Source organism: Anopheles stephensi, chromosome 3, assembly GCF_013141755.1.
Source record: "Anopheles stephensi strain Indian chromosome 3, UCI_ANSTEP_V1.0, whole genome shotgun sequence".
Lineage (NCBI taxonomy): Eukaryota > Metazoa > Arthropoda > Insecta > Diptera > Culicidae > Anopheles > Anopheles stephensi.
Window position 1 is genome coordinate 5,557,354 of NC_050203.1, and position 12,801 is coordinate 5,570,154.

Consider the following 12,801-nt stretch of genomic DNA (forward strand, 5'->3'; position numbering starts at 1 on the left):
CGAGAGAAATTTCTCTTGATTCTCGCTGCCGATGTTAGCGCCACTTGGAATAGTAGCGGACGAAATTGGACCTACATCAGCTCATCAGCTGTCATTGATTGTTCGTCCACAGCTGTCAAACGTTGTTTACAAATGAAGGCAACTTTGGTAAGTGTTTTGTTAATTCGTTCTAGATGCAAAAGAAACGTTCTCTCGGCAATGAAAAGTGCTTAAACGGTTTCGTTGTAGATTTAACATGCTCCCAGTGTACAGTTACTTGGCTATGCTTTTGAGCACACGGTGAGACATTTTCGAAGAGAAAATCCCGAAATCCGCGACACGTCGACACACGCACCCCAAAACACGACACGTCATTTGCCGGGAAATCAATCGACAACCTTTGGTGACAAAAAAGGACAAATTGCAGCAGATGTTCTGTTTGAAAAGCAGTTTCAATCTAGCTAGAAGCATCAAAATCCATCTCACTGATCTACGCTTGTGAAGGAACCAATATCGCCAACATGGGTCGTTCGGTGTTATGCGAATCGTTCGTGGAGGATTATTTACGGCAACTGAGCCGAAAGGCTGGCGTGTGCATGGGGCTGCTCATTGGACAACCGTCTGCTAATGGAAAGGATTACATTGTCCACGCCAGTCGCATCACGGGCCAGGACGAAGAGGAAAGCGATGAATCGCAAAAACTGAACGCGACAGTGGCCTCCCAACAGGCACTGGACGCGACGAGGATGCTTCCGGGTGGAATGTACGTGATGGGGATCTTTGTAATCCACCCGAAGAATGTGTTCCAAGAGCAGTCACTCCTTTCGTCGGTAAAGTTCATTCTAATGAGCATGAAGGCAACGTTTGACGCTAATCCGCTACTCATGGGCACGTGCGAAGAGCTGGAGAAAAGTGAAAAGCTGGTGCTGTACTACTCGTCCAGCAGTAAAACACAGATTTGCAAAACGGTTTCCCTGGCGGCGGAGAATCCCGCCGTACTTCCGTGCGACTGGAAGTTTGTCGACCGTGCATCAACCTGGCACAAGCTAAACGTTTACTTCGAGACGGACGATGTGTATCCGTTGAAGCAGAAGAGCGTCCAAGAACAGTACGACACGGAGGCCAATCTGACGGAATGTGCGAGAAAGCTGAAAGATCAGCTAATAGATGCGAAAATTCTTTTCGGTGGAGAACCGAAACCAGCCACCGCTACCGTGGAGTCTGTGCCCGCCAACGTTTACTTACCAACGGTAAGTTTTGGTTTTTTTAAAAAGCTCGAAACTCTTATCGAATAACGTTTTCCCCTTCGCTTCATCTTTGCAGTCTACAGAACTATCTCCCAGCGATGCAAAGATAGAACATTTCGAGGGCACGATGAAATTCGACGGCATTGTTAGCTCACAGATTTACATCCACGCGCAGAGTACTTTCGGCGAAGCGGAACGGTTCATCGTCGCCGACATTGTGCGTTCGCTTATGTCGCGCATTCAAATCCACTGTGATTCACTGGTACAGACTGAAGACACGACGACGCAGGACAAGATAACGCTGAACGAGCTGCCGCGCCGCATCTATTTCCCGGTGCGCACTCAGGGCGGCTTTCCGGTCCAGTTCAGCGATTATCTGTTCCCGGAGGAGAGCGTCGAAACGCCGGTCGGACGGATAAGAGAAATTCTCGACATTGGAGTAGCCGTGCGGGATTTAAACAGTAAGGTTGAGCTAGTGCCTGTTGTGAAGGAGGACGAACGACCGACCGAGGAGGAGGAGGTATGGCGTCCCAAAAACAAGACAGAGGATGATTTCGACGGAAAGCTAAATCTGCCCGTTGCCGGTGGGCTGGTAACGGTAATCGTTTTGTTAATTGCTTTGCTGGTTTACTATTTAATGAAATAAATTAAAGCATTTAAGCGGATTTTTTTTTCATGAAATCTACATCGCTGACATTATGGTTTGTTCCCAATTATTGTTGATGCTTATGACATGGCGCGCCTTTTTCCATTGGAGTGGGGGAATTTGGGAGGGAAAAGCCATCGTACACCTGCAGAAATGTCATCCGAGTATCAAGTGCTCTTCGGCGTTGCCATAGCAACTGGCGGGTAAAGTGAATCGAAGATGTATGTCAAATGTGAATTGCCATAGCTCACAGTATCAGTTCGCCTGTGGCAGTTGAGCAGGACGTGGTCCGAGATCCGACTTTAATCGTCCAGCAACAGCAAAAAATGAGTGTGGTGTTAAGTGATATACCGGAAAAGGAACAAATGAAGCTTCGCTTCATATTAAAACTTTGGCTCGTGGTGAACGATACGACGAAACCCTACCTAAGATGGAACCGGGAACGGACCGTGCTCATCGTCAACTTGGAAACGATGATGCGCATTTTCTTCACCGGCGAAAGCACCATATTCGCATGCAGAACCATTGATAATTTCCTCTGGCTGTTGTACAAGCATGCGTTTGAAAAGTGTACCGTGGACGTTCTGGAAGAATCGGACCGCGATGAAACTGACCTGGAATGCAGCATGGTCTTCCGCCATCCGCAGTTTATCGGTACCAATTCGCACGTGTTTGATGCGTGGCTGTCGCTTCCGGCCGTCCGGGCGCATGACCATGGGCAGCCGGGAAGCTGCACGTTACCATCGTTGCTAAACTTTCACGTCCGAGAGAACATTCCGGAGTTTCACGAAGTCCGGATGCGTGCAATGTTCGCCATGATGCACCTGGAATCGATGTTACGGCATCCACTGAGGGAGCAGAACAGTACTACTACGATCAATGTCCCCGAGGCGCATGTCGATCGACCGGTGATGGCTGTACCGCCGTACTTCGAATCGAACGAGATTGCAGGTAACTATGGGCCGGTGTCGGTAGACGAACTGAAGCAATGTCTTGGCAACCTGATCACCGTGCCTTACAACGACTTGCCTAACAACGGTAAGATTGATTCAAGATGAAGTCCAATTTCCATGTTCCTGGACATTACGATAATTTTACCACATTTCTTTACATCCTAGAAGAGCCTGAAAGTACAGCTAACGAACCAATGGAGGAAGTGACGGTGATTGTGGACAACGAAACATCATCGTTCCTAAACGATAACGGACAAGAGACGGCTGTTGTTGCAATCGAGACACCCATAACGCTGCAGTATAATGACCTGCGAGAACTGTACGAGAGCGTCAACTTTTGGACGACAGACACTGACGGTAGTGTGGTCGAATATCACGAGATATACGAGGTCGAGAACGTAGCTCCACAGGAGGTCATGGTTGAGGGTGCGATGGCAGGTGAGGAGCATGTGGCCACTTCGGAAGAAATTCTACTATTCCAACCGACGGAAACCGGTACACCGATGGAAGAAGGAAACATGTCCGCCGAGTACCTGACGGAGAGCGTGAAAGCGTGCCTTCCGGCGATTGATTTTGATTAGGACTTTGGTTTAATTTCGTTTTAAAGCTCAAGCGAGTGCAATGGAACTGTTATTTTAATATTTAAATAATTTTAATCACAATTTCAAGGCGTGTTAGTATTTTAGGAGATGTAATTAATGTAATTTTGGCGCAATCACCAACAAGATGTTGAACGGTTTTGGGAAGTCATCTTTTTATGCCACTAAAGTTTGTGCAACTCATGTAGAAATGATTAGGTCTTACATCCGATAACTCTTACTCCTGTGCAGTTTTCTGGTGGGACATACTTTTCGGCCTCCGTTAGTTTCCGGATATCTCGGCTACCTCTAATAACTCAGATAGCTTCAAGATCACCTTTCAACTTCTCAAGCGTTGCTACTATATTTCGTGCCAGTAAAGGGTTTAAAGACGCTTAGGATACGAAACAGAACATCTCTACTTCTCCTGGAACCTAACGATGCGTCTCGATGTGACATCCGTACCCTGATTGGTATTTACACCGAGTTACGAAATCGTATTACGCCAAAATCGACCACTAGAGAACTGATCTTGACCTTAGATGCATATCTGATTAATCGGAGTAGTGTCATTGCCAATGGCCCCGCTCATTCCGAAGCCTAATGACCGCGCAGCAGCCCACAAGGCTACTGATTATGATGAACGCGGAACACTACATCAAGTTGCCATTTTTATGTTTCGCAAATGTCGAAGGAAATCGTTAGAGAAGACATTTTCGGACCAAACCCGGCAAGCGTGGAGGAGCCCGTGGTCAAGTTCAATTGGATTTAGATTACAGGTGTGTAGCAGCGCAGTCGAACGATCGAGAAGGCACTCGTATCTCGCAGGCTAATTGTGATGCGATTCACGGCACGTACTGGTGTACTACTACCGGGCAGTTCGGGGGTGGTAGTCTTATTTTTGGCCGACTTGTGTTTACATTTCCTTCCCGTATCTTCACAGAGGACATTAACCAGGCGGACATACGTGGTCAATGTCAGGCCCGACGAGTTTCGCCGCACCGACCTTCACTGTGAAACTTTCGACCATTTCGTCATTGTTTCGTGAGCAAGACTCGTCAAGTGGACTTTCCCGCAACTCGTGCAGAAAAAAAAGCACGATGTGAAACTGCTGTTTACTCTGACCAGGAGAGCAGCAAAGTGCCAATCAGCATATTAGCGCCAATTTCAAGGTTGCTGAAGAAGACGTTACATAAAATGGTGGTGCGACACAACAAGCACGAGCGGCCGTATGGTGCAACAAGTGGTTGGATGTCGCGTAATGAGTGTTGACCACTGGGTGTCGTTGTGTTCCAGCCCGTTAGGAGCTTCACTTCAAGCGGGAAAACTTAAGTGAGAAAAATAGGCCAAATTCCTATTCGCCCAAGATTAGCATCTCGGCAATGGACGACACAACTTCACACCCCGAAGTGATCAAAATTAGTTTGATAGCTTCATCTGCAGTCAATTCTTGGGCTCCACAATTTACTCGCAAATTCACAGCTTCCACCAACAAAGCGTGAAGCTAATCACACAGCACAACAGCCATCATCTTGCCGAAAAGGTATGATTTTCCGGTCTTTTTCACCTGTTGATGAGTTAATTAGTCGACCCAACACTGCTGTCCTTCCGCTGCACTCGAAACGGAAATCCGCCTCCGTTCCAGAACCACCTCGGACTCGGCAAAAAAAACAGATTGCGGTGAAAATTGTCCCACTATTTGGTTCATTTGCATCTTCGTTCTCGGTTCGTTTTTTTTTTTTTGGTTTTGAGTCCAACAACAATACACATTTGTTTCTTCATTAGCGATTCGGTCGCTTGCTGTTTTGCTTTGTTTTTCATGCTAGCAAACATTCGGAAACGGTCTCCATTTAATTACCCGCCGCCGCCACTGCATCCTTCATCTTTCATCCAACCGCCATGCAAATTGGACCGTAACTGACTGGCAGCCTCTTACGCGAAGCCGTCGTTTATTAATTATTCCTTTTGGCTACCCTTCAACCGGGCCATCTCCAGCCATCTCGAACGAACCTCCACCACCATAGGAGATGGTAGGAAGTCCGGAAGAGCGTGAGTATGTGTTTATCGTTGTTAATTGAAATCGCCACACTTAATCGCCGACCCTCCCTGCCCAATGCAAATGTGCCCCCCTCGAATGCGGTCACTACATAGCACTGTCATTCCTGCATGTGGGTGGATGGCCGATTACTCCGAGCCGAGCTGGCTGGCTCTTCTCCCTCACTAGGTCAGTGGTGCTGTCGGTCGGAATTCAGCGCTACCCTTGGAATGGAACTTTATTAGCGACACAGGCTTCTCGCATCCGTTGCCAGAACGCGTCTCCCAACGAGTGGCGTGGCGTAAAAAATGGCCATAATTATTCAACACAGTTTTTAACAGGTGGAAAACGAAGATAGGCAGATGTTGATTGGATTGTATCGTGCTCCGTTTATGGCTCTCCACCATTTTCCACACAGTTTTCGCCGGCTTTGCAGCCATGTTTTCGGCCATTGTTGTGTTGTGATGGCTTCGCGATTTCCGGATTTCCTTCTCCATTTCTTCTTGTTAGCGCGGTTGGTGTACTGATGGCCCTGATGTCTACGAGTGGAGGATGTGGCTCGCGCGAAGGTTAAGGGTGTGGGAAAACTATGCAATCAAACCCTGTTTATCTTTGGACGTGCCGTTTTTAAATTAAAATAACGCCCATTTTTTTCTGCCCATTATTAACAGTTTAAATCACTATTTTAGTGGGCTCATTTTCGCAATACAGTTACCCTAACGTAACCCCAATCGGGAACCACCGTGGGCCTTCATTTGTCAACGTCGGGTGAAATTTGCACTTTTGATCCTGATTTGTTTTTTGTCGGGTCGGGTTTTTGCTTAAAAATTGGATTGTGTCCCACCCGACCTGGGTGGGAGGAGAATGATTAACGAGCCGTACTGGCTTATGAAATGCGTTCGCACCGCAATCTCTTAGGGCGCACAGTGAAAGGTACGCGATCGTGACCGGAAGATATAGGCAACGTGGAAACATTTCCAAACCCTACGCTCCCCCTACGCTGCCGTATCTGGTGGTGTCAATCATTGCCTTTTTTATTTAAAACATGAGTGAAAAAGTGGGGGTACGGTTCGAATATTGTGGCCGGTAACAGAACTCTCAGTAAGTTCTAGTTTGTACCGGCTAAAGTAATACCTTTCGATAAGAGCCAAAACTAGTATTTTTTTGTAGGCGACCCTTCCGAACAGAAAATTATGACACCTTAGAAACAATGACCTCACGAGCGCCGTGTGCCGTCCGTGGGTAGGTTTATAGCCTCCGTGTAACAGGCAAACACACCGTATGCCGGATCATGACGCGTCAAAGCGTCACATTTCAAAGACGATCATAAATCGCACTGTTGTGAAGCACATAAATTCGTGCCATGAAAATGATCAACTGTGCTGGCACTGGTTCTAGCGAGAATCGTAAACACTTCTCATTAGCCAATTAAAATCCAATCCAGCGGTGCTCTGTGAGATTTTTGTGGGGATAATGCTAGCAAACTTCATCCTTTCGGGATCCAGAACCGGAGTACAGCTGGAGGAAGGTCGTGGCAAAGAATGAGCACAAGGGTAATTAATCGATCTACGTCACCACCGTTAATGATCCGATGTCATAAACTGTCTCCGCAGCGATTGATCGCGGTTGGTCGGTTTGAAGACAAGTTGTCAACCTCGATTTCAAGCGCCCAAGGAAATGAAAAGTATGCAATCGTATTCTGGGGCCCCCGTGTCAACCGGAGTAAATTCACTTGAATCGTATTCCTTTAAGCTGGCGTTCTTCGGCAAGTCCCGTGCAGCATTATGATTAACGGTCTGTCATTTTGCGCCTCCTCCTGCAGACTTTGGAATGGACGGAAATGCACAAACTCCATCGGAGTTGCTCTAGCAGAGCTTTCAATTAATCGAATCCAATTGATGCTGGTGGAAAAATTAATCGAGATGAAGCTTTTTTCCCACAACCTCAATACGGCCTAAGAAGCGGCGGCCAGCTCCTCGAACAAACCATTTTTATTCTTTAAGGTCAGTTGCCGGCTTCTGCAGCAACTGCCGCACAGTGAATAGAAGCTCTGCAGAAAAGAAGCACAGAAAGTCATTTAACATTCTTGATGCGTTTACGGCACAAATCGGAGGAGACGCAAGCGGTTGGGATTAGCAGCCGGTCGCTCGTTGGTTTCAATTTTATGTTTCATCTAATCGCTTGATAAAGCACCCAATAACAATCAGCCGCTTAACAACCCTGCCGGCAGCCTTCACACGCCCAACTGGCAGTGCACAAGCACACACCTCACGAGCAGTATAACGATTATCGCTTTGCATTACTCGGTACGACATAATGTTGCAGTCAGCGCGGCAATAAACATTTGCCTATGACGAAGGTGACAAAAATCCAACAAACAAAGGCGCTCACTCACATAGTCAACGTCCTCCGAGCACGGTTCGAACAGGACGAAGGAGTGCGGGCATGCTGCCGGGTGGTAATGGAAGCAGAATGTAGGCACGATCATTCCAACATTAAGCCCACGACAAATCGCTACCGAACAACGTGCGCTGATTGAACGTACTTCTTCATGCACTTCTCGTTGGCTGACTGAGGGTGCTTCGCCGAGCATGGGAAAAGCTTAGAACGCGAAGTCTAGAACTGCTCGACGTCATAGCCTTCGGAAAGTGTAAAAGAGGCTCAATGCTGAGGTTGTTGGCTTTGGCGTTAGGGCCCCCGATCGGCTTCCTACTGCCACAAACAAAGCTACGAGAGTGGCAAACAAAAAAAAAAAGATTGTAAAATTGCATCGAAGCCCACGTGTTGGGAAAACGAGTAGCGATTATGATTAATGTGCGTTATTTTGCATTTGCGCAATTTGAATTTGGAAGATTTGCTTACCTGATTCGCTACCGATCTTGTAATGATGATGATTGCTTGTTCCTTGGATCAAGCTTTGATCCTGAAACGAGTTAATGAACTGCATTACAACAAAATAAACTATGACAACAAGATGAAAACAAACCTCACCAAGGGGATTGAAGCCCTTCACCGTCATACTGCATTCGATAAAAGAGTTGATCGTGCTCCTCCATGAAGCGATGATTCACGATCATCCGCGCTTCCATAATTCTACCCTTCGGCGGCGGTGCATCACTTCCTTCCCATTCCATTAGTGGGTCATCCCGAGTGGGTGGTTTGCATCAAAAGTCACACGAGATCACGAACCGATTCCCTTCGGTGATGTATGCCCTTGAAATTGGATCCAGTTTTCCTGCTGCCACCGGAGAACACGAGCGATGCCCGGGTGTCTCTGCCCGACCGTCCGTAACAATTCGCAACAGTGCCGCCTGTTCGCGGCACAGGTGGTGCGTCCTTACGCTGGCGATTAGGTATCGCTTGACCTAGAACTTCACCGTGCAAAACAGTTGACGATTGCCCGTCCACGTCTCTCACCGGTGACACCGGCCAACGAAACAATGAGCCGCCGTCCCTCGCCGGACTCTTCTCGAACCAGCTTGAGTGAGGGATCTTCGCTGCTTCCTCACGAATTCACGCACCACTTTGCATGCCGGTTTTCCGGTTTCAACCGGCTTCTGAGCGCTTGTACTCATCATCCCGCTCGAGGGCGCTAATTAAGTCATTTTAGCAAATGCCGTGTTTTTTCTCCCCGTTGTTGCCGGCACACTGCTGTCAATGGAAGCTTGTTTACTAGCGGTGCAGCCGGTTCGATCTGTCCCGGGCTGAAGGTGAAATGTGTACACAAAGTGACTATTTTTCTGCGAGCACGAGCCCGATAGGAAGATGATGATTTATCGCTGGATTGTTTGTTTTTGTATCCCTTTCCCATCCAGTTTCATCAACTCCACTCCGCGAGTTTTCTTTTTCATCTTCTGCGACTAAGACAGCTGTCAATGTCACTTGGTAAGTAAACAAAAACAACACCGACGAAAACGAGGCAAGGCAAGAAAGCATTCCTCGATCTTTCTTAATACCCATTTAGCAGGTGATGTACGCAATTCACTTTAATGCGTACAATTGCTTAACCTGAAACTAATCGCGAATGACTTGGAAAGATTGTTGTTGTGTTGATTTTGATCAATAAAACCGACGCTTAAGAAATCAACCGTATGCTGTAAACCTTAAATAGTCCATTGATCGCGCCCACTGTGATGATCTCAGCAGCCTCTTTTCTTCCTTCACAACATGAAAAATCACTTTCAAATCACGCAATTGCAACATTAACTTTCACCCACGGTGAATAGCCAAACGCGATCCATATCGTAACATTCTTGAACCTCTTATTGACCTCTTTTGTAAGCTGAGAATGTAAGTACCCAAGAACACCTTCTCTATCCAGCTTCACATCATCAAAAGGGTAAGCAGAACAACAACAAAAATCCAATCGACGATCGTCTATAGTTCACCTGATTGAAATCGCAAAAATTGCAACCAATCTTAAATTCGCGTTAATAGCTAATTAACAGTAGATGCAATCGATCGACTCACCGATCAAGAACCGATCAACCGATTCCTCGCAAAGCCCAGATCTCGCGCATCGATTCGGAATGATTGCACCCCGATACGCTGGTGTAGTAGTAGTAGTAGTAGTAAATGGCCACCGCTTCATCGTGTGGTGATGATCGATTTAAGCCGGTCATAAATCACCCGATCCACGGATCGATCGATTCCTCCTGGGTGCGAACCGAATGTTGGGTCCATTACTTCGGCCTCCGGTGTAAAGTACCGCGCCGTTTACGCGCAATGGCTGCAAATTGACCCCGATCGGGGTCTGTTTATATACTTTTTTTTTTTGGCTCGCTGGTCGTAAAATTGTGCCTCTCCTGCACAAATGATGATCGTAATGATCGCGTCGGATTGAGGATGCGAGCAATCGAACGGATCGGATTCGTTTCAAAGTTCCGCTCGATGATAAGGGAGCGAGCGTAGCTTCACGAGCGCAATTTTCACATGGTCAATTTTCAAAGGGGGTCTAGCTGGTTTTTATATTTTTTTCAATCAATTGTGGTGAGTTAATGTGTTGGTGTAAAAATAAGCGAAAATTAATTGAGCTGCATTAAGATCGGTACAGCCGCTTGGTGGTCCAATTTGAAGCTCACATGAACCGATCGTATCAAAGAACATTTAACTATGTTAAGTAAAGGCACCCAGAAATGGCAGGTTTGGAACTCCCGAAGTTGTGTAGTCAAAGAAAACCCATATTTCAATCATTCTTAAGAGACCTAATCATTTTCTTTGAGTTGTGTTTAAGTAGTAATTTTGTAACAGCAACTAGCTATCAAAATCACATTTTTGCTGTGGCCTCCGATTATAGTTACAAACTTGGATCGCTTTGCAAAGCACCTCATGCGTAACAAGAATTAAAATCCGCTCTAGGTAATTACACAACGTAGAAGAATAAAGATATCTTCTCGGTAGCTACCACTAACCCTGAGGGAATCCACTGCTAACCCACCAGCTCCAACAACGCAATCGGACATCGCTGAACATAAATATTTATTGCAACTGCGCCCCAAGAACTAACCAAAGAATCGGGATGACATTTTCGCAGTCTCATTCTCTAGCCAACCACCCGTTCTTAACCACCGTGATGACATACTGGATTTCATTGCCGATTGGCCCCATCGCGATACTGCGGGGCTGACCTTTCCCAGCGGCTGGCCGACTTGTAAATCGAATAAATAATCTCCTGGCAAAGCGTGAGCCGTAAGTGTGTACATGCTTGGGCCCCATTCTAAGGGAGACCTTTAAGAACTGTTCCACGAGATCGGTCGAGATTTTGGGCGTTCCATCACCGGAAGCGGTTTGTTTGGAACTTGTATGGCCATGCGATGTATGGTTTTGCGTGTGACCTCAGCCAAATGCCAAAGGTAGGTGCACAAACGATCGGAAATCGATCGATCGACGTGTTGGTGACGTTGTGCTCAATTCAGTGATTTGTGGTTGTGAATTAATTTCCATTCTAGGTACTTATCAATCTACCCGGTCTACACCCGCAATCATATCGGTAAGCGTGGATGCTTGGCACTTGAAACCGTCATAAATCATTGCACCAGCACCAGCGTTCTGTTCTTTTGGCAGACCAGAGCCCTGAGGGCTGTGTTCATTCCACCAAAGACCTATTTCACGTGGAATTCCTTGGAAGACTCCTGGCAGACCTCCGGAGGACTTTGATCGCTGACAGAGCGCAGAGCAGCAATTAAAATTGTCCTTTCAATTATAAATTCCACCCTTCCGCCAGTGGGTTGTACCTTTCCTCTGCCTCCCCCCCCCACCCGCCCCACCAACTCACCACCGATCGTCGGCCGTTGGACGAGGAAGCAATGGCCCAGAACAAGCAGAAGCGAAAAGAAGTAGAAGAAGCGCAAATATCGGTGACCGTGGCACACACCACAAACCACACGCACACGCATGGTCATGCCGTTTGTAGTAACACATGTGCCGGGCCGGGCGACGTGCGGGTCCGGAAGTGTAGCGGCGGATGTTTGGAATCTCGGACTGGTGGTGGCTCAAAACCGTCGTGCAATGGCGTTGACATTGAACTCCAAAGCGTTTGCCTGTGTGAGCGATCGGTAATTATGCATGCTCGTAGCGTATATTAGTTGTCCGTGTGGCCACCCGCGTCCTCCTCTTTCTGCTGAATCCCTCCATCCCCTCGATTGATTGAATGTAGGAGGCATCGGTTGTTTGTGCACGCGTCCGATTAGCCGATTGGCGGTACGGATTAAGGCGCCGGGGAAACATTATTAGCGACGGCAGGCAGTCCGAGATCCGAGACTTGGTGACGGGCGGCGAAGATGATTAGCTGAGATTAGGCACTGCTCAAAGCTCATGCGCTCTGTTGTGATTTTTGCAATCAACCACCACCACCACCGAGTGATTAAAGCTTAATTGCTGCACCGTGGAGTTGCGCTCTCGGACAGCAAAGTAAACAGACCCCAACCGGACAATTAGAAACGGTGGTCGGAAGTTTATTAAAGTGGGTGCAAATGCTACACTCTGCCGGGCGCACAATCAAGAGGGCGTCAGAGAATCAATGAAGTCATCGGGGGTGCCAGGGTTAGATGTGATTAGGAAAAGTAATATGTAACAGCAGTGGGAGTGGGCACATCCGACAAGCGGTCATCGTGGGTGGCCTTTGGAGCTGAACAGCCTCAATCGTGCCCTGTTTTGTAGAACATTAGATGACTTTGTGCCGAGAGCCGGCAACAGCAGCATCATCATCTATTTTCGATAAACATTTCAACGTGTCAGCATATTTACATCTATCAATCATCTGGATTGTGTGTGAGTGCCCGATCTGGCGAGGCAGAACACAGGAAGGCAAGGCACGTTCGTGTGTGTGTTTTTCTAGGGCAAAAGGGTCCTCTTCTGCTCCGTG

The 12,801-nt window shown here is 47.4% G+C and overlaps 2 protein-coding genes and 1 long non-coding RNA gene across 8 annotated transcripts in view; 2 read left to right on the top strand and 1 right to left on the bottom strand.

Moving 5' to 3' along the window:
* LOC118510324 overlaps positions 1-8,846 on the bottom strand; it is a 31,956-nt gene extending 23,110 nt beyond the window's left edge. The window contains exons 1-3 of one of the 3 annotated variants that reach the window (XR_004905997.1): positions 8,430-8,846; positions 8,301-8,361; positions 5,134-8,165 (exon numbers count right to left, since the gene is read on the bottom strand). This is a non-coding gene — a long non-coding RNA (uncharacterized LOC118510324). Of the gene's footprint in view, positions 1-5,133; positions 8,166-8,300; positions 8,362-8,424 lie in introns of those variants that run through there. The other 2 variants (XR_004905995.1, XR_004905996.1) reach the window with 2 other exon arrangements.
* LOC118510321 (protein odr-4 homolog) lies at positions 88-1,920 on the top strand. 2 transcript variants are annotated; one of them, XM_036051966.1, is made up of 3 exons: positions 88-147; positions 229-1,229; positions 1,303-1,920. In XM_036051966.1, exons 2-3 carry the CDS (start codon positions 501-503, stop codon positions 1,870-1,872), a joined length of 1,299 nt encoding a protein of 432 aa, XP_035907859.1. In that variant the 5' UTR covers positions 88-147; positions 229-500; the 3' UTR covers positions 1,873-1,920. The 2 variants fall into 2 exon arrangements, with proteins under 2 accessions (XP_035907859.1, XP_035907858.1); XM_036051965.1 differs by having other exon boundaries at positions 94-1,229.
* On the top strand, positions 1,921-4,988 carry LOC118510322. 3 transcript variants are annotated; one of them, XM_036051969.1, is made up of 2 exons: positions 1,921-2,823; positions 2,991-4,988. In XM_036051969.1, the coding sequence occupies exons 1-2, from the start codon at positions 2,199-2,201 to the stop codon at positions 3,404-3,406; spliced, it is 1,041 nt and encodes a 346-aa protein (XP_035907862.1). In that variant the 5' UTR covers positions 1,921-2,198; the 3' UTR covers positions 3,407-4,988. The 3 variants fall into 3 exon arrangements, with proteins under 3 accessions (XP_035907862.1, XP_035907860.1, XP_035907861.1); XM_036051967.1 differs by having other exon boundaries at positions 1,923-2,910; positions 2,991-3,715; XM_036051968.1 differs by having other exon boundaries at positions 1,923-2,910; positions 2,994-3,714.
* Positions 8,847-12,801: the final 3,955 nt, after the last annotated feature.